Genomic DNA, 22,980 nt, shown 5'->3' on the forward strand with positions numbered 1-22,980 from the left:
AGTTAATATAACTAAAAATAACTAAATAATATTTCACATTGTATTCGGCCCAAGAAGAAAGCAAAATATTTGGTAAAAGAGATATATTATATCCAACTCTTACAATTAAAAAGATAAATATATCTTGCCCATCTTGAAAATTTTTTCACCGGCTTTCGCCCAAGCGGAAAATAAAGCTGGCGCCGCCACTGAGAACAGGACCATTCCGTTTATTTTTTTAAATTAATTGATATTTATTTCATAAGTAAAATTCATTCCGTAAGAATTTTTTCTCACGGCGCTACATAACGTTTTTGCCGACCACCGTCTTTCGAATAATGACTATCGAGACTGGACGATATTTCTGAAATCAGGCCAAAATCTTGGCCATTAATTGTGAGAGTTCTCCCACTGTTCGACGTCAGGATTGGTGGGCTGAGTATTCCATGTGGTGTTCCAAACCAGTTTAGGTACCCAACAGTAATTTCATTGGCTTATGTACTTCGTTCGAGATCGGTTGTGAATATCGTGGAGTTTGTCGTATCTTATGCAAACTGAACTGTTTAATTAGGACTTTTGCATAAATATAAAAGGAAGACATTGGCCTTACACTCCCCAGTGTGATTCTGGCAATTATAGAACGTTTTTTCGTACAAGATTAGCGACATTTTCTTTTACTTTTCCGTTTGCGGTTTGCTACTTCGGTCTGCTCAGTAGTTCCCTAATACTGATAGATTTATTTTATTTTCGTATATACGCGGTCTTCCTCAATCTTGAAAAATGCTGAAAAGTGGAAATAAAAAGGTGAGTTCTTTATGTATATGAATTTGAATGGCATTGCTGGAATCTTTCACAGCAGATTGGAAATTATTGCGGTTTTGTGTTGCACCCCTGTTGCGAGCGATTGCGTGAAATTATTGACCCCGGTTCAGACCTGCTGTGAAATACACGGACGTGCCCTTTTCAATACAAAAAAGTTTGATTTAATTAATTTTGCTGCCGTTAAAATGCGCAGAATTCCTAATATTATGTGGAGGACTATGTTTTCAACTAATTTTTCCAAACAGATCCATGGTGATACCATCGAAATGAGAGAAGTGGCTGCTCGACTGTGTAGAGACTATCTTCACGGAGCCTGGAAAAAAGTAACTGCTCAAAGTATCGGCTTCAAACATATTAGGTGAGCAAATACAATTTTCTATCTAATCTGTCTTCTATAAGGCGTCCATTTGTCCTCAGCTCCTTTATTTTTTGAACTCAGACCTGGTATTAAAAACAGGAATTTAAAAAATCGACACTCAACACCCAAGACGAAATCAGCGAGTAAATCTTGAAGCTTTCGTTGGCAGCCAACTGTACTTATCTTATAAAATAAGCAAACATTTCCTTTCTCTTTTAACACTTTCGTACAACCACTAAATGGATGTAAGCTAGATTTTATTCAAAACGGTATACATTAAGATGATGTGCTTAAGAAGTTAAAATTATCTATAAATCCACTCTTAATCGGGGAAAAATATATCCTAGTACATTGGCGGGACAACTCGTTTTCCAGAATCTCAAGGTTTACATAGGGTGAATAAAATATCAAATGTTCTGTTTGAAAAAAAATGTCCAGCAGTATTTAAGTTCGGAACCTTTAATTTGTTATTATCATCATCATCATCATCATCATCATGTTATAGTTAGTTAAGCGGTTTTACATTTGCACTATAATGAAACACCTTCAATTATTCATCAATTCCCACTGAGGAAACAACCAATTTCGTCTACTTACTACGAATGTCAAGGATTTACTATTATATTAACTTTTTTCTTTTTTCTTTTAAAATCTTTTTTGCGTGTTGCTTATTGGATCAAACGTTTGAGAAACGATTCTGTTCCATAATGTGGCATTGTTAAAACGTTCTTATCTCTTAACTTACGACTATGCACTGTTTCACTAAAAGCAAGTTTTTGATACAGATAAACGGGTTCCTTCTTTATCTTCGTGAAAATAAGTCATAGCCATAGTAAATTATGGTCACATTTGCGTCTTGAATGCTTTAATACTCGCAGAAAAACATGTCTACTTCTTCAAAATTTTATATAAATACCTGTAGCTATTCTGATCATTTTGAATGGTATTTCCATTTGCAACCTGCAAAAATGGATTTGGATGGTATTTGGATTCACATAATTTTTTACTGAATTGAAAGTTTAAAGGATAGAAATGCGTTCCGTTCTCTAAATTAAGTTAAAAATGCATGTTCAATTTTTATGTTGATATAATTTCTTAGACCGTTACTTTTGCCTTCCGGGCGGAAAAGCGGCAACTTTTCCGTCTGAAATTTTTAAGTTGTGTTTTCTTGAAAATTTGAGAACAATTGACTAGTCCAGATCAAAGATCTCCACAGCAGGATCAAAATCAAAAAACTATTCTGTATCATCGGCATAAGTTTTAATCTCACAGGACGTACTTAAGAATATAACTGATTTAAAAGTATGTAATTTAGTAGCAATTCAAAAGAAACGAGGTTCAAAATACAGGGCGTCAAAGTAACGTTAAATGAGCTCGTATCAGGATCTTTTTAGGTCGAGGAATTTGAATCATGTACCACTTTTATGCAGATTAAACTTTTAACAATTATTTATGTCTGCAAATATTTTTGTCTCTTTGCCTTTACAGGCGTTCCTTCTTAAGATAATTTGAATTTGATAAGATAAAGTTGAAAGTTTTTCACTTTCAAAACAAACACATTACAAAATATAATGTACGATTAAGATTTGAGAGCTATCAGCTATTGGAAATTGCAATCAAGCATTTAAGAATCTAAGGTATTTCTAAAGAAAAACGTCTTATAGAGAGTACCTATAATTTCATTTGCGACCAATTTGCCAGTAACAAAATCGTCAAGATTCAGCTGTACTCACATAGCCTTAGGACCAAACGAAACTTTTTGGATCATCAGACCTAAGGTGAATAAATCCGTAACTTTTCTTCCATTTTCGAGGGTTTTGAGATTCTACAATAGACAATCTTATTCTGGACACAATGTGTGTTTCTTGTTCAACTGATTTAACAAATCTATAATCTATCGTATAAATTATAAAACTAAAGAAATCCATTTGTAGCTTTTAGTGATTTTATAACTTTTTTGGAGTCTATAAAACATTCTAAAATATTCATATTTTCTTGCAAAATAAAACGGATGAACCTTTTCTAAATATTAGTCAGTACTTAATTTAATGATGAAATTTTTTAATTAAATATTGGCACTAATTATTAAGAACTCAATTTGGTAAAATCGTATTTTAAACTATGATTTATTTCTAAATCCTCTGTTCAAAGGCTCTATTTTGTGTTTTAAATATAATATATAAATAATATATTTCTCTGGATTGCCGGCTGATTTCTAATATAATCGTGTACATTTGCAAAAACTGAGTAACAAGGAAAAATAAGCAGAAAATGGAACTTTTGAACGGTCTTGAAATGATAAGTACAAAATGAAAATGCATTTATGTGTTTTATCCCGAACCAAATTAAATATTTCTACTTGCATACATTAGTTACATTACTTGCTTGCATTAGAAAAAATCTAGCTCTCAAAATATTTTATATATTTATTAAGCAACATATAAATAGAGCTCCAAGCAAAACGTCCGAGTTCTTCTTTTGTATTATATATAGGCAAAATCACTCTTAGTCTCTAGTTAAGGTATTAAACAATACCTCTATTTCGAATATATTTTTTAAAAGACTATTTGAGGAACGTATTATTTAATTACGCAGTTGCGACTAACGCATCACCATTTGAACACTGCATAAAATTTGTCCTGTTAAAAAACTCAATTCTTAAATTTTTGTAGATTTTTCATTCTTTTATTTGCAAAAGAAGAGACTACCTTTTTTAGCTCTTATTTTCCATTCATTCTATTTCATCTTTCTTGAAACCTGTTTATAGCTGTAACTCGAAATCCGGTGAAAAATTTTGGTTGGAAGAATTTTCGCAGAATCGCAACTGATCACATTTCACGGTTCCAAACTTAAAAGTCAAAGGCCATTAAAATAAAATATAAGTCTCAGGTAGTAACAAAAACAATTAGTGAACAGGCTGACTTTAAGGTTTGAGTGATCCACTTCAAACAAACCTAAGTGGGTCTACTTAAAAAGATTACTTTAATTAAAATGTTGCTTAATTTGCAACCGTTTTGTTATTTACCGTACCGGATTTTCCATGGTTTAAAGCTGATAGCATTTATTGATATACATAAATGATGGATTTTTAATTTGCTGTTACTCTTTTCTTCGTTTTTGAATCGGTCAAGCTACCCAAAACTTTAGGAAAAGCTTCATTTCACTTCGAATTTTAAGATGGAAAACGGTCAAAAATGTTCTGAGAACAAAACCGAGAAATTATGGATTTAAGCTCTATATGAGCTCCATATGTAGTTTTAGGTGCAATTAGAGGCAACTAATACACCTTATTTTTAAATCCGGAAGGAACATTTTGTTTCTCTTTTTAAACACAATATACACATCTATTTGTTATCTGTACCTGAAAGTACAAGCAAATATCCGATATTTTGATTGCCAAAAATAATTAAATTTTTGCACTTTTTAAAAAAGTTGGTTTAGATTATCTGAAAATTACTCAAAAGCACATAAACTTAAATGAATTTTTGAAATGATCAATAAATTTTCTACAGCTTACCCTATTTCGCAATTTATATGTCTTTCCGAAACACTTAAATATTGTTTTTAGGCACTTTGTTTTTGTGGATAATAATCAAATTAAATCTACTTTCGAAAATTGTTGTTTAAAATGAATAGTGAATGAAATGAAAAGTTGTACAAAATGAATCTTGGGGTTAATTAAGATACTTTGGAACTAAATAAATCTGAAAACAGTATCGCCAGTCTAATGATGATGATGATTACTAATTTCTGTATTGATTTATAAACATCGTTGTGGTTTAGACTGATAAAACATTGAAGCATTTAAACAATGCACATTGAGAATGATAGAATTACATATGCTTATCTCATGCTCTTTAAGTAGGAGTGACCCCAATTTAGATAATCATTCTGCATTTTTAACAGGAAATGCAACTGATAAGTTTTCTTACTTTGGCAATTGTTACTGACCATGTTCTTATATTTTTAAGAATGTAAATTCCGTGTATTAATGATTACGTGCGGCTGCTTAGAATAATGATACGTTAATTCTCATTGAAAAAATTTGTTAGATTTACCTAATGATCAAACAAGTGCTGACACGTAGAAAGTAATTTAAACAAAGTGGTTAAAAGTTCTTGAACTTATAATATATTTATATACAAAAATCAAGTGCAAAACTAAACTAAACTAATATATATATACTAAACATAAACTATATAAACTAAACACATATGAGTTCATTGATTTCTGTAAGTTTCACTTGTCTGAATGTGCATTTTTCTTACAACATAATAATTTTGTTTGATGCTTGAAACTGAATCGTTTTCTTTTTCTTTTTGGTATAAACGTTCACATCCAACTTCAGTTTCCTAAAGTGCATGCACACAACTATGAAAATTATCCTACTTTTCCAAGGTTACCCAAATGCCTTGACTTATGGGGAATAGCCTTGGTTTCGCAACTTTAGTTTAATCGTTTTACCGACAATTTGTTGTGGATTATTAGTGGTGTAACCTTCAGCCTATAAAAAATACAAAACACATAAGCTGCTTGTTTTAACCGATAACGATGATATCGTTACGGCTAACAAAATATAATACAGGCATGGATTAGACGCTTTTTAGAAGGGATTACACGCTTTATCCCTATATTAATTAACGTTGTACCAAAGTCTGGGCTAGATTTTGGGAATAAACAGGCCATAAAGCTGATAACGAAGGATTTTAATAATCGTGGTGACATGGAATTTCTGATTGTATTATGTACTTTGTATTCTATATTGATTTCGATAAGTCAGGATATTTTATACTTTTGGGACATATGTTTTCGGTTTATCTTAAGAATGGATGAGGTTCCTAATGGGAATGATGAATGAAGAAGAAATTAATTTACTTGCTTTGTCATATAATATTTCTTAGAAAATACATAGACTAGACGAATTTCGCAGAAGTTCTAGCCATTAAACAATAGCAAAGACAATAATTATTAAAGAAACATTAAATTACGCATTAGTAGTACGTATTAGTAAACATTAAAGGTTTCCATAAATATGTCCATTTGCGTGTTTAACCTTGCCGAATAAGGTTGTAAACAATGAAGAATGCAGGAAAATAAATACTAAATCTGTAAATATTTAGAAAAGTTATTGATAATTATTGATAAATATGTTTTTCATCTAGCACAGCGAAGAGCAACCGTATGGTTATTCGGAAATCAACGGGCTGCCGAGATATTGATTGTTGCAAAAATAGCCTTTCAATTTTATTTTCTCGTTGCTCATCAATTTATGTATTTTTGGACTTTGGTTTTAAATTGCCGTTCAAACAATATTTTCAAGACCTTGCTTACTAATCTATTTACAGCGTATTCAGTCCCATATAAATTTAAAACTTGTGCTATGTGCAGTGTTTTGTCTACACTCACTCTACCCGATTAAATGCACTTGCAGTCAGCTCTTATCTATATTGTTTTCACGGCTTCAGTAAGCAGCTTGTTTATCTAAATAAATAATCACAAGCATATCCAGAAACATGATTAACCAGAAACACAAGTAGTGTGATTCATAAGTAGTAGAAATCTATTAGCCAATTTCCTAATGATTTACGTTATTACTTTACCTGTAATTGTCAGTTCAACACTAAATGGCTGGATTAACTACGCGATTAATCAGAAAGTCATTTTCTAAATTTTATATTGCTGTTTTATTAAACAAAGTCCACAATTTATACAATAATTATATATTGAGCTCGCGAGTTTTGAGCGACTACATGGCTATTATGATTTTTTGTTAGTTTATTTTCTAATAAAACGCACTCAAATATTGATGGTTTTTTAACTCAATATTACATTTTTAAAGCGAATCTGAGTATGTCTTGACTTACATTTGGGTTTGGGTTTAATATGTGAGAAACTCAGAAATTTGAACTTTCATTTTTCAGATCATTTTGGTTTATGTTTGCACATCAAATAGTTTGTCACAATTCATTACAATGTTGATTCACCTTTACTTAACTTGAAAAATCAATTTAATTCGATTGATCGATTTTATTCGTGAGCAAATTTAATCACAAGTTTTATATATAGGAATTAGTCAAATGTACGTCTAAGTGCTGATTGAAAATTCGGTTAATAAAATCAGCAATAACAAATATTTTCTTGTCACATCCTTTACCAAAATTTTTAACATTTATTGCGAGATCTTTGCCATAAATATATGTACCAACTTTTTCTATTCTTTCATTTATACGCTCAAGTACTCTTCAAAGTAACCACATCTTCTATGTTAGACGCTTCGACGAGAAAATGAAGATCTACGCAACAAGTTACTATTGAATTAAACGAGTTCTTACTGAAACTCAAATAATTCTAAGCCAAGAGCACAAAATTATAAAAAAACATATTGTGGAAACAAGGTACAAATTATAAAAGATAAATTAAAGTAAAAAAAAATCATGCATAGAAATACTTTATTTTAGTTTCTTTCAATAGTCAGTACCTAGACGCGTTAAAAAATACGTCTGAACTTTCACCGGAAAATACCCGGAGAAACTATTCTAGACAATGAAGCTGTCATTAAAAAGTTTAAATAGTTAAAATCAAATAAAATAAAATACATCAAACTAAAATCAATTTAAACTTGTTAACCAGTATCTTGAAGGTTTTCATTTGCTAGGGACGTTTAATGTGAATTGTATTCCGTTTTACATGTAATATTTATTCTTTAGCTTATAGAGTTTTTTTTTCAGTTTATCGCGATTTACTGTTATAGCCCTGAAATGGAGACATGCGATACACATTAATATGTGCATGTTACCTACTCTTTACTACTACTATAAAGCCATATTATGCCTGGATTGCAATATGTTTTGGCAATATTATTTTTAACTTTCTCATTTATTTTGTTTGCATGTTCGTAATAATACGGCATTTAGTAGATACTGAAGTTTGCAATATTACTGAAAACAACATACTTAAATAAAGAATGATTGTTATTATGTTAGGAATTACAAATGCTGGTAAATTATTTATTTTTTATTGCAATTTAATTCTAGCTGCAAATTATTAACAAAATAACACTGAAAAGGAGCATTTAGTCGTTCTGAGGGTTTAAATCCTAGTTTGGTAACTGAATGCGTTTTTTAACATACATTTTTTCAACTCAAAATCACTCTTAGAGCAGCAGAATATTGTTTTCCCAACGTTTGTTGCTATGAGGGATATCAAATAATTGTTATTCGATTCGGTTTGTTAATCGCTTAGTCACACATAACTTTTGATCTTTTCTAGGGTAAGATCGCTCGTGTTTAAAAATGATTGATAATTTTCATGAAAGCTTTTAATTTATAATTCTCCAAGTTTCCAGAACTGAGCAGTATTAAGGAATCAAATTTGTCGATTGCAGATCGCTGGTTGGTTTTCATTACACTTTCGTTGCTTTTCATATCTTTATTTTTAACTAAACCGATTCGTTTTGCAAAAACTTAGGAAAAGGAGCTTTACATGCTTTGGGACCGGTTTATAATGCAAGCAAGGCAGATTTAATTTTTTTGTGAATCTCTGAGTTTAACTTATTAACAAGATTCAAAAAATATAATAAAACATATATAAAGGACAGCATTTATTTAAACTTCGGACTGATAAAGACAAAATTTAGGTAAGGTCCAAGCTCTTTTGTAGCTGCTCCTTAGGCAGGAGAAATTAATTTCACTTTAGATTTTTTTCTATAAAATCGCTAAAAAATTGGGAGCGAATTTCAGACATTCCGCAATTTAAATAATAATATTTATTAGCTATTAACATACTCATTATTTTATTTTTTTGCAGTGGTGGACTCTCAAATCATTTGTACCACGTTTCCTTACCGATCGACTTTTACGATTCGTATGAAGACAATAAGAAAACTGTAAGTCAGGAGCCTAAAGACGTGCTTATTCGAATTTATGGGCAAACTCATGGAGAAGGTGCACTTGAGGCCTTAATCACTGAAAGTGTTATTTTCACGTTATTGAGTGAAAGAGGCAAGTATCTGATATTATATTATCGCTCTTAAATACGATACGTGTTCACGGCAAATTGCATGCTTCATTATATAAACGATTATCTTTTCAAACATATCGCACTTTTACATTTAAAAAATGCCTTGTAAGTGCACACATGAGATATCGGATTATCTCTAAAAATAGTTTCACACGACATGGTATGGGGTGATTGAATTTAAAAATATCCCATAGACAAGACATCATACGATTTGGTTGAAAATACAATTGCTTATCAAAATCGAATTAAACTGTTGCACTGAAATTGCCGTTTTCCGGTACGAAATAGTTAAGGTCCATTAAGTAACTCTTATCACTATCACTCGGATTCCTTAGCATGGCTAGTAATTGCCATTGTTTATCACTTTGCAATTTGTTTGAATGCCCAATTAGAGTGTATTATTTGGCATATATTTTTTCAAATAAAATTAAACAACCTATGGGCGCTTATTAAATTAACACTAAAAATTGTTTGTTGCGAATTATTAACATCCGACTGAAAATAGACAATTAGTGACAATAAAATTTACAAGTAAAACGTAATTGTTTAAGTGCTTGGTTCCTTAAAGGTTCAAATTTTTTACATTTTATTAGGTGTGCGTAAACTGTTCTGATAAACTCACTTAATCTAGTTTAGTGTAGTGTTACTTTATCCAAATCAAATTTAATTATAAAATAGATATTAAGGGACCGATATAGGTCGATAGCGATTTCTGTAAGAAATCAAGATTTCTACTACTTCTGCTACTAGTTTTTAAATCACAGCACTGATATACCTATATTTTTTTTTCAAAAAGCCGATCTACGACGTAGGTATTTGGAATTAAAAATCTGTTAATTATTTTTTAAGACTCAAACTGTTTAACCGACATTAGCTTTACAAAAACGAATTACAGATAGGTAGATTAGAGGAACACATTAGAACAGTTTTTTTGCCATTTACATTTTGCTTTGAAATTAGAATAAATATTTTCCTGTAAAATTATTTAATTTGCATTTAAGATAAAAATTCTGTAGATTTTAGTAGTATCAAGTGAATTACTTTACAATTTACAATTTATGTTCTATTTCATTCCTTAAGATTTTTAAGACCTACAAATAGCCATTGAGCTGAAGAAATGTATCATGCAATTTATGAGATAATGTTGTAGATTTTAACATTATCAACTTTTAACAAATTCACTCTTGAGTTTAATTTTTATTTTACTGTAAACGCTATCTTAAGCTGATAATTGCAAAAAAATTGTAATAGAATTCTTTCAGTTTGGCGTGAAAATTTTACAATTTTTGCTTACTTCTGAAATTTTTTTCATCTTTGAACGCAAATATCCAGAGCATGCGGAAGTAAATTTGCATATTATTCGAAAGCTATTCCCGGAAATATGCTTGTTGCATTTACCAAATAATTTTGTATATTTTAAAGTTTCAGTTGCTTTATTATAGCTTTATTAAAGTTTAACATTTAAACTCTCACAATCAATTATGTCGAAATATTTTTTAAATTTCCATTTTGAACCGTGTTTTAGACGATATGAGGCAAACATTTTGCTGCCACACTACATTGCTTTTTGCGAAGCAATTTGCAGTTTAAAACTATCTAGTGATGAAGCTTTGACTTTATGCATCACATAATTTATTTAGCTGTAACACAATTCCTCATAATCATATTTTCTCAAGAGGGTTTGAATTTTCGTATTTTGGTAAGTTTTAACCGTTAAAAAAAATGGAATCTGTCTTAATGAAGCTTAAATGAAATTTACTTATTGGGGAACAAGGTAGACAACATTGTCATCACATGATGAGCACTCATTTTCATGTTGGAAACTCGAATCTTAAATTTGTTTCTTGGGTTCAGTTTTGTACTTTGGGTTTAGTTTGCGTTTCTATACGTTAGTTTTTTATACGTGAATTAATAAAAAATGATTTTTTTTCAGGTTTGGGTCCGAAACTTCATGGAGTTTTTCCCGGAGGCCGTTTGGAACAATACATAAATGCACGTCCACTTCTCAATACAGAACTAGCTGACCCAAGACTGTCGGTTCAAATCGCCCAAAAAATGGCAGCTTTGCATTCCATGCAGGTAAGCGCCGATAGTACGCTTTTCAGCGTTAAGACATTCTGTTTCAGATTTTTCAAAAGTTGCGGTTCTTCCGTATCATCAAAGTAGAGGTGGGATAGGTAACATCCTTTTGTTTTTAACATTTGTGTTTCATTTTTTTGCTTTGTTAAAAAATGGTTGCTTATTCAAATTTTTAGACATTTATATAGTGCTCTTCAAAAAACATTTCGGTATAATCTTCTTTAATTGAACTTGAAGATTCACGTCAAATTGGTTAGTGAATTTGCAAAAGTGCTTGTTTTGCGTATGCTTAGCCATGGTGGTTAAACACGTACGATTATTAAAGATTATATACCAATATTTACGCAATATTAGAAACAGTTTTAATAATTGGACGCACATTTAAGCCAATCTAGATCAAAGATCCCGATATTTTGCAATAAGTAATTTACTACATCACTTTGTGAGAATTTTCCAACTGTCGGACTAGAAATCATTTTTAATGCTTCCATTCTATTAAACAATTGACATTTTAAGCCCTGATAATTCTGATAAAGCAAGTGAAAGCACAAATCCTTGTTTGGGTTTCAAGTATAACATTATAATAATGTTCAAAGATATTAACTCGAAGCAAGTTAGGAAATTTTCTATCGATTAAGATTGTTTACCGCAGAAATATACGGAAATTTTCCGTCTTACTCACTGTGTTGATGTTATAAATATCATCTTAAATTGGTTTCACGTTTAACGGCTGAAAGATTTAAATTATTTCGAATAATTTTTATGCAATACATCCATTTTATATACAGGGTGACCCGTATTCGAGCTCATGCATACATTTTTAAATTTTGTTTGAAATTATGGCAAAGTTGGGAATGCGGGATTACTCATCACAGAGTTACCTATTTTAATAGTTCAATAAAATTGTCTTTAAAAAGTTTAAATTGCGAACGTTTTTTTATAATTTTTGGGGATTTACTGGAGCTTTTGACTTACTCCAAATTCTTCAAAAATTTCGCCTTTTAACTGACTGAAATAAAACCTGATTTATTCCCCGGGTTTATGCGTTTTTCGATATTTTCTAGAAGAATTAGAAACATTTTCTACCTTAAAGGCCTCGCAGAAAAGGTCTGGTGCGCTCAGGGGTCGAAATTAGGTTCCAGAATCGTGAACGTTGAACTTATTATTCGGTAATTTCGTTCTTTCTAAATCAGGCTTTAAAAAAGGTTTCTAGCTTCTTTAGGAAACGGTCGGACCTCACTGTTATTTCCACCTTCAGAAAAAATATGGACTAATAATGCAAAAATATCCTACCGCACGTTAAACAGAAAATTTTTATTATGGAGATAGCTTGTAATGATTTCTTGATAATTTTCGTTTGACTAATTCCTAACATTCTATTTATTAACCACGCGGTTGAGAGAGAAATGTGTTTTTGCACTCATTAAAATTATGGTCAAAAACTAATAAATAAGTAATATGTTTCTCCATTTAGTATTTGGAAGGATCAAATGTGAAGTCCCTGTGAAGAGTGCGATCTGCGCTTCCTTTGTTATTTCTAGAATAAAGCTAAATGGGACTAACCGTGAACAGAATAATTACTCTCTCAATATTTTTAGGCTTACAAATTGTTCTTTCGCGTCCATGTTTCTTCAATTTATTCACATTAGCACATTAGTTGTGAAACCATGAAAAAACAGTTCTCCTGCAGTTTTTAAAAACTGCAAAAACCAATAGTTTCACTGTTCGCCAAGTCTTGTTCATTTAACAAACTATTTAGAAAAATGTATAAGAACTCTGAACATGGCCACCCTGTATGTAGAACTTCTAGATCATTTATACGATGTGAAGCAATACATTGGTAGATTCCGATGTTTCATAAATTATAAAAGCGGTATTGTGAAATATGCGATAAGTTCATAGATGTATTATAGCTTCAGATATTAGACGCTTCAATAAAAAATTCCTTTGATTTGGATAAAGTTACGTCATTCTCACGATTCTGACGAACTATACGTCGAATTTCGAAATTGGCCTGAAATTAAAGCGTCATTTGAAACAAAAATAGCAAGTAAATGATAAATGAGAATGTCCTATGGAGTCACAACAATACGTTGTAATGCAAAAATATTACTTTTTCGAATACATTTTTTCTGCAATCAATCAATAAGGTGCATATGCACTGTTATTTCATATAAATATTTAATCACTAAAACGCATTATATTTATAATCGCATATACTTACCCATCAATCGCTTTGGGATATTTAAACTTCCACAACCACAAGAACAACCATTTTTGTTTGTTATTTATTCAGTTTGTAATAGTTGTTTATTATCCTATGTTTTAATCAACACATTTGTTCATAGCTTCGAAATTTGCATTTTTTACTAATTAAACAAACTTAAAGTATATGTATAAAGACATAGTTAGTAATATAATAATAAAATAAATTTTGTTTTTCAAGTTAAGCGCCAATGTTTCGGAAACGGTTAAGCATAAGCGCAGAAAATCATGGCGGCCATTTGTTTAATTATTTTCTAAAAAAATGCAAAAATTAATTAGTTTAATGTCTGGAAGAAGTAAAAGAAAAAAGAAGAATTATTCTTCAAGCAGTCCTATTATTAGTAGATATTTTTATCGATTTTCTACCAAAACCACTAAATGTACTGAATGTTTTCCAGAAATTATCAACTTTTGAAAATTGCTATTCTAATATCTCCAATTCTAAATAATTTCTCAAACTGCATACTGATTTTCGTAGAATCGCAAAATCTTTCAAATCTACAAATAACTGCTTGTAGTTGCGTGTACGTTCCCATATAAATAATTTAATTTCGCGTGTAAAAGAGCCAATTTTTATATGTCTTCAAATAGAAAACTGATCCAAAAAACTACCCCGAATAGAGAATGTTTTCCTAATTAAAATCTCATTTAGTAGGTAAATATTTAGTATATTATTCCGTCGTAGCAATAGTTATTTTGGCAACTACAATTTTCATCAAATACACTGTGAATAAATCTTGGACTGCAAAAGTGCACAATCGCATACATTTTTCGTTTTTCAAACGTCACCGATTATTAACCTCCTCGTTGCACAACATTTGGTTTATTTATAACATTGTCGCTTCAATTTATCACTGTACATTTTATAAATAAAATTAATTTAGGACATCGGAAAGTTTTAGTGTTTACTGTTGGCGGCTAGTGATAGTATCACGTTTATCGGGTCAAATAGTGAAATATACACGGATATATGAGAATATCTCAATCAATATTATGGAGGTTAAAGAACAGTTAAATCTCTTAACAACTGATAATTACCCATAATATAGTAAACACGCAACTACAGCCATAAAAATTGAAAAAAAATCAAGCAATTCAGAATTTGAAGAAGAGTTTATAATCGCCTAAGGTTACAAAAAAAAACTAATGCTTATAGTCAATATAAATAATAAATTTTCCACTTTAAAATTGTATTTTTAGTTCTGGGCAGAAAATAAGTATGTATGTCGGTTTTTTATCAAACTAAAATTTGCGCACTTAGTTTAATTTTTAATCTGACTAAAACTTTTAAAATGATCTAAAATGACCAAAGTAAAATGCAAGTTTTCGCAATTTTTCTATTATTATTATTATTATTATTAGACATAAACGTTTTCATCTAAACATGTGATCTTATGATCAAGCAATATACTGTTTATACTAAATATGTACTTTTTTCTAAAATTATAAATAAATAGGTAAATATAGGTGTCCATTTATAGAAATCACCCGGTAGCTGACTAAAAGCCAATTACCAATTTAGATTAAATTTTATAATTGGACGGTTCAAGTAACATAATAATTATTTAAACTGTTTAGTTTCTCGAGCTTTCATGTCGTCGTGAAAAAATACTTTGTTTTTTCGTATATGTATTTCAGTTTTTTACCAATAACAATACAAACCAGTTTCGTACTTTTCTGAAGAAGTAAGTAGATGTTCTCAAAGAACCTTCACTTCGTAATTAAGAAACTAGTTTTTCTCAACTTGAATTGTATTTTTTGAACAAACAAACAGTTTTGCAACGAATTATTGAATTTGGCCAAACTATATCATCTGAAGACATGTGCTATATACAGGGTGTTTTCAATTATTTCAATGCGTCTCTCCGTTTTGTTTTTGATTCGAGTATCTGTGCAAAAAATGTAATCTCAAAATTTCAGAAGTTGACCAAAAAGTACTGAAAACTGAAAACATCTAATAGAACATTAAGCTGTACAAAGGTCCAAAAAAGAGTGCAAATAATGGTGAAAAAAATGTTTTATAACTAAATGTAGGGAAAATTTTATATTACAATAACATTTGATCTGTTAATTTCAAATTTTAAAAAACAATAATTCTTTCGAATAAATGTTTTGCCATTCGACTAGGTATTATCCAAATGGAGGTTTAAATCCCAAAACTGAAACAAATATTTACAGCTTACTATGATATCCGAAATTCCCTGTAAGTTTGTCGTAACGAGTAAATATAGATGTTAAGCACAACCAAACACATATACATAGATAATATACATATGGTATGTATATCTCGTACCCAAGTAAATATATCACGCATTTGTATCTAATGTGTCCAGCAAACAGAGAATAATAAACATTTTAGCTCCATAATTAATATCTCAGTTAAAACCAAAATCCTGTTAAGTGCAATCATTCAATACGCAGAATATCCGGTTTAGCAAATCACTATTTATATTATTTAAAAATTATAACGTGAAAAGTTGGATTTCACTTAGTACACACTTAAATTGGTCTAAATCCAAAAGTAAATTAAACTCTTTGTTATATTGTTGTTCGGGTCCCGTCAATGTGTTAAAAAAAATGTTTGCTACTGATTTGTTAATTATTTTGTAAATAAAACTTGCGTAAACTGATATACGTATCTCATTGGATGATCCAACAGATATTTTGCGCCACATTGATATAATTTCTGAATCAATATTTGTAGTTTATTGTATTTTTTTAGTCCTAAACTCATTATTACACGTGTGCTGAATTTTTGCTAAAAATGCAATGATTGGGAATATAATACAATACGAGTCTTTAACTAGATGGCACAAAACAAGGCTTGAAACAGAAAAAAAAATGGATAATGTGTTATCGTGTTCGGGGGATTTATTCAGAGTTAATTCAATTTGCTGAACAAAAAGCTTTTGGTACTGTGTACGTAGTTAATTAGGACTGTTTTTCACACCGAAAAAATATACTAAATCAATTGACTGAAGCTATAGAACTATAACCAGATATAGATAGAACTATTACCAGATGAAATATCATCCATCAGTTTACAATGAACTTTACTAATTATTATCAGTCTAGTCTAGTTAGCGATGTATCAATTATCCATAAACACACTTAAACAAAGTTCGATATTGATTCAATAGTCCTAGATCTGTTTGCTTATGCAAAGCAAATTATCTTTTAAACCTTGGCTATTTGATTCATTGTTTGTTTTTCAAATTAAAACATTATAACAGTGCTTACTGAATAATAGCACCCAAGCAATTAATTCAAAGAACGATATTGTGTAAATAAATTGTGTTTTTCTCACATTAGTGAGATGTCCTTACTGTAATTGGGAACACATAAACAGATAGATTAGTTTTCCTGTAAAAAGTACAATCTAAAATAAACAATTCATTATATCTGGTTAAAGCTGGTTAGGCTTCCATCCTTCATATCCAACTTCTAATTAATAATTGTTTTTTTAAGGTTGTTGATAGTTATTAGTAATGTTTGGACATTAAGCCCTACATTGATATCCCTGTGGCTAAGTACAAAACAAGCGCCGTCTAACACTTAGTTCATTCGACTATCACACATATGGGGTATGCTGTTATTATTTGTTCCAGCTAATCATCAGCTTATCTACAGCTCATTCCCATCAGAGGTATGGAGCGCCAGAAATGTGGGGCTCAATGAATCCCTTCCCATGGCTGAGTACGGACCTGTGCTCAAGCAGTAGGAAAAATCATAATTTTTGCTAATTTCATCAATCAGTACAGTGAAATCATTCAAATTGATCTTCAGTTTTGAGACGTTAGTCATCTGTGGGTTACTGAGCTTTTTTACTTCAGAAAAACAATTTTTTGCTGGAAGTAATCACATATTTCAGTAAGATAATTATTAGGCGGTTACGTGTTGTGACCGTTTCAACATCGGCAATTATTTTGCCATTATGGTTGATTTTCAAAGTAATTTTCATCCGGAATTAACTTATTGTAACGTAACTTATATCAAAACAAAGTTGGAATCGGGACACACGTGGCACTTATTTATAGCGAATAAAGTTCAGTGTAACAAAATGTGTTCAACAGTTCTTAAATAATACATTGGCTCTTTATGTATTTATCGTCTAATTTTTGTTCCATCGGCGTGAAAGACGTTTGCCGCTATTTTTATTGCATGTCTTAATAATAATTTAATGTAGTCCAACGATCAAAGTTTACTTGAAAGTCACAAGATTCGCAAACGTGTTTAAATTAGTTCTTAAAACTCTAATACCCATCCATTGTTCTTTATCAGGCACACAACAATTATTTGCATTATTCTTATGAAATAGTCGCCTGATTAAAAGTGGCACCACTAAAATTGATATGTATTATTAAATACGGTTCTTTGCGAATGCTCGCCAAAGATTGCATCAATTCCTATTTTATTTTGATGGAAAATTAAAACTTCTTCACTTTGAAAAAACCAACCAAAAATTAAATATATACATTTTTTGCTCTTGAAAAGCATTTAGAATTGCAAAATTGCAAAGTTAAAGCATGTTCGAAAATAACCAAATAAGCTTGTTCATATTGAAATGAATGAAAGCAAAGCCCAGTGATTACTTACTTTTATCAAACTCACGTAATTAAGCATCATAAAATGTTAATGACCCACATTAATCATCAATTGACTTTAATTCATTCTAAGTTACAGATGTTTAGGGCACAAAAACAAAAATATCAATAAAATGTGTGTTCTCATCTTTTTGTAGTTTTTACAAATGTAAATGTAATTATGCAATGTAATTGTTTATAAGCCAAATGATTACAAAAAACTCAATTTCAATTCACGGCAAAACTGATTTCTCAAAACTGAAACTAAATTAAGAAAAGAAACCTTCTGCTGTTCTTTCAATTCAACACTTGTGGCGGCTCATAACGACATCATCCAATCTCTAGTCCTGTAAATTAAATCGATTAAATCGATTTTTGTCAAGCAAAATTGTTCATCAGACTGGATGTGTTCTTTTCAAAACTTACCATATGTATTAATTCACTTTATTAATGACTATTTCTTGTTGATTTTCTTGCTTGCTCCTTCAATTACGTTATATAGTGAAATATTTAGTATTTTTTCTATGTACAAATTGGTATTAAAGTAGATGTTAACTCTTTCAGGTGCCTTTACATAAAGAGCCAACATGGTTGTGGGGTACCATTGCTCGGTGGCTGCTAACTTGTGATACAAAGCTGAAGAGTAATAACCTTCCTAAGAAAGTGCGAGAACTGTTGGATAATGTCGATCTTCGAGCGGAATCTAAATGGCTGCGACAAAGGTAATTTGTTATCTTCATCGTTAATGTTAAACTTTTATATTTGAAGTTAAAGGTTTATTGTTACTTAGTTTAATAATTTTAGGATTTGGACTGCACATGGTATCTTTTGGTAAATAGAAATATTCCGAAGTTTTTTTACCGTCATAATAAAAATTAATTCTCATCAAAAGTTTTTAACCCAATTTCTTTAATTTATTGCGTGTTTGTTTATTGTCACATAGTGCAGTAATTAAGTGTTAAATCTTTAATTATATTTAAATGGACCAATTGAAGACCGAGTAAGAAATTGCGTGCGAAGTAGCTCTTAACACAGTTATCTTTTAAACAAAATATTGCCAGATTTTTGTTTAACAAGACTTCGAGAGTTCTTATCAATTTCTTAAATGTTTGTTATTATTATCATTATTATTGCCATTATTATTCAATAAATATTGAGTTTTTGAATTTTGGAAAATAATATTTTTGAGTTGGAAGTAATCACATGCGTTGTGATATTATATTTTAAATGTAGCAAATATGTGTGCTTTCCAGGGTAATTTTATTTCGGAATGGACTTTATTGCAATTTAAATAAAATCTATTTATTCAGTTCAACGGTAAATTTTACATTTCCGTTCGTTTTATTTAATTTATATACAAATGCTAAATAAGCCTGTATAAAAATATGATATTTAACACGCTGCATATATCCAGGGTGATCATTTGAACGAACAGTTTCTAATACATTTTTTTAAACCTTAAAATTTCATAATTTTTTTGCGCAAAAGTCCATAATTCTGTTTAACTAAAAGGTGCAAAAATCAAACCAAATCAAATATGTATATTTCAATATTGCATAAGGCACATAGGCATAACAATAAACATAAAGACGACTTGTTTCAAATTCGTGTAGGAGCCAGGATGAAAAGGTTTTGTTTTAAAGTATAGTCAGATCGTTTTTAAAATGTTTGTTTTTTCTTCCATTTCAAAAAGTATCAATTTAGGAATCACCCTATTTGGCAAACGATTAAGATAAAATTAGATAAAAAAGTCAGAAGCATGTAATCGCGTTATTAAAGTTTATAATCTTCTTATTGAAAACTGACTAGACAGGCCAATTTTTTAAGCAATCAATGATCTTTCATGGATTAAATCATATTCAAGTGTTTTTTGTTTGTTCCGATTTATAGATAAACTGTCGAACTCCCCATATAATGATTAAGTACACAATTTACTACATGGTTTTAAATGATAATATTAATTAATTAGATAAAAATGTTAAAAAAACCATCACTCAAAACTTTCATATTTTTTAGTCTCGAGTTTAAAATAGGTAACCTTTTTTTTATTTGGATATTTGATACTGAGGTGTTATTCTAACTGATTTTTGAGCTCATAGCTCATTTTTAAACATTGTAATTTTTTTACAGAATGGAACAAGAGAAAAGCCCAGTTGTATTTTGTCACAATGATATGCAAGAAGGAAATATTCTGCTGAATATGGATCATGATAAAGAAAATAACCCAGAAGAATCTCAGTTAATGATTATCGGTAAGTCGATATTAGTAGATTCTCCATTTAATCTTATAAAGCTTGCAAAAAATAACAAACCAGTTTTATCAAATTAGTAAAGAAAAGTGCAAAATTATATAAAGAAACCAGGCTTTCAAACATTTTGTTTATAAATATGTAACTAATTAAATTATTTTTCAGATTTCGAATATTGTTCTTATAATTATCGAGGTTTTGACATTGCAAATCACTTCATCGAGTGGGTGTACGATTACAAAGAAGATAACTATCCTTACTACAAAGAAGATTATTCTAATTACCCAACCGAGCTACAACGACTTCTTTTCATCAGGTAATATATTTAGTAAATACATGAATTTAGTCGGCAATTAATGAGTGTATCAGAAATCATGTAAGATGCATGCAAATCTCGAGATTTGCCAACCTCAGGCACCCCCAGGACCGGTTTCGAGCCTATTAGCTCTCGGCAGCTGGGTTTAGCCTGAAATTAGCGACCGCGAAACCTGTACTTTCCACCACTCAATGCGATTACTTTATATATTATTATATAATATAATATTATTATTATTATATTATATAATTATTATATAATATAATATTATTATTATATACTATATTATTTTATATCTAGTGTCAACTACAATATATTTCGCAGAAGTTGTTTTTGAAGCAACTTTTGATACAATTTTCTTGAGAATAAAAATTTTAAAGGATCTTTGTTACTTTTCTTCTTTTATCAAAATGATCAACGACCTAGTTTTAAATTACTTATTTAATCCTACTTTTGTTAACAGAGCTTATCTGAACGAAAAAGGATCTCGGGAACAACCCAAAAAACTGCTCAAAGAAGTCGAAGTTTTCACTCTAGCCACGAACTTCTTCTGGTCGCTTTGGGCTTTTATCAATGCAGATACTTCGGAAATTCCCTTTGGATATTGGGTAAGAGTTTTAACATTTAAAAAAATTTATCATACTAATATGTTTTTTGGTCTGAAAGGATTATGGTTGCTCAAGACTGACTGGATACTTGAAACTCAAAGAACGTCTATCATGCAACCTTCAAATCAAGAGAAAGGTGGAATGGTTGTCTTCAGAGTAAGTTAATTCGCACAATCCTGAAATCGAAGTCATAACGGAGCCTTCTTGGGTGAGATAGAGATGGCAAGCGTGTACTCAATATCAAATCAATATGTCCTCAACATTTTTAAATAACGGATTTCGCAAAATCTATTTGAGGACATGGATTTTCCTAGGATTAACATTCGCAATTTTGCAAACCTTTGGGTACCAGTGCAATTTACATTTCAAAATATACTGGAAATTAATATTTTGTTTTTGTACACGCGTTGCTGGCAATAGTCCGTTTGTTGTTTCAGTAAAAAAGTACATTTTACATGCTTTATACTTTGCAAATATAACTGGAATCATGCATCATATATCAGTTATAATTACTTTCTCTAGATCTAATATTTAACATAGATATTCTCCATTTGTTTACTTCGACCCTTCGATAGGGCCATTAATAAACAAAGATGGAGAACAACGGCCAGCAGAATTTTATTCAAGAAGTTCAGTTGATTTCCTGTTCCAGAAGATTCCATTTATGTTTCTTTACCCAAAGAAAATATATTTTCAATGCTTGATAAGCACCGATATTAAAAATGGTTGAATTAAAATCCAATGATAAATACCCATTTCTACAAACAGCCTCTACCTATATTAGTCGTAGTAAACTGACTGTGAATTGTGTGAAGAAAATAATCACAATTTGTGATATTTAATGTCGATATAAGTAGTTTTAATTTTTAGATAATATCATACAGGGTTTGGTTTTACATTATGTTACTTTGGTGATTATTAGTTAAAAATTGAAATAAACGGACACGCGATAGAGTAACTAGCTCCTACGCAATTTTATCGAATATTATAGAATCACTCTTTTAGATCTTACAAGCACATTTGCGCCTTCGTATTTCAAAGATTGTCGTTGCATTAAGCATTAAACATAATCGAAATAAAAGATGAACCAGAAATGCAAACGGGTTGTATTGTCTTTTTTGTAACGTTTTTATTGACTACACGTTCCACTGCAAGGATGACGCATAAAAATCAACCTTTGTGATAATATAACACGGCAATAAAAACGTTATACATTAGTAATAACTCTCGTCAGATTTAAAAGTTACTTAAGTACAAAGTTGTTATGATTTTATTTTATTTATCGTATTATCTATTTTCGAATGATGTATTATGTATTTATATTGAGTACAATATTTTCAAAGTTTAAGCATATATATTCGTACACTGGCAGTGCATTTAATAGTTTTAATCATATACTTTATGATGAAAAATACTAATAAGTTTTACGATATTTGTAGTAGTTTAAAATTTTCTTAACATTCAAGACTGATATTTTGAGGTCTGAATTGTAGTGCATTTATCTATTTACTATGCAACCTTACTCATGGTTTACTAAGTGTAAATAATTTTATTTACCATACATGTCTGTATTTGTTTTATTCGAAAATAAAGGCTAAAGAATAACAACAAAGTGTATTTATTTTTCTTAGCCTACAACTGTATATGTCGCAAAAATAAGTATATGCGAGTTGAATATCTCCGAAATTTGTATAACAGAATG

The 22,980-nt window shown here is 30.3% G+C and overlaps 1 protein-coding gene across 1 annotated transcript; it reads left to right on the top strand.

The window, feature by feature from the left end:
- Positions 1-365: 365 nt before the first annotated feature.
- Positions 366-22,890, top strand: LOC109546443 (choline/ethanolamine kinase). Its single transcript, XM_019917402.2, has 9 exons — positions 366-783; positions 1,047-1,159; positions 8,966-9,159; positions 11,112-11,257; positions 18,670-18,827; positions 20,236-20,357; positions 20,520-20,670; positions 21,134-21,278; positions 21,337-22,890. The coding sequence occupies exons 1-9, from the start codon at positions 760-762 to the stop codon at positions 21,436-21,438; spliced, it is 1,155 nt and encodes a 384-aa protein (XP_019772961.1). The 5' UTR covers positions 366-759; the 3' UTR covers positions 21,439-22,890.
- Positions 22,891-22,980: the final 90 nt, after the last annotated feature.

Source organism: Dendroctonus ponderosae, unplaced genomic scaffold (genome assembly GCF_020466585.1).
Source record: "Dendroctonus ponderosae isolate FM_Combo_2020 unplaced genomic scaffold, Dpon_F_20191213v2 Dpon_F_20191213_4, whole genome shotgun sequence".
NCBI classification, from domain to species: domain Eukaryota; kingdom Metazoa; phylum Arthropoda; class Insecta; order Coleoptera; family Curculionidae; genus Dendroctonus; species Dendroctonus ponderosae.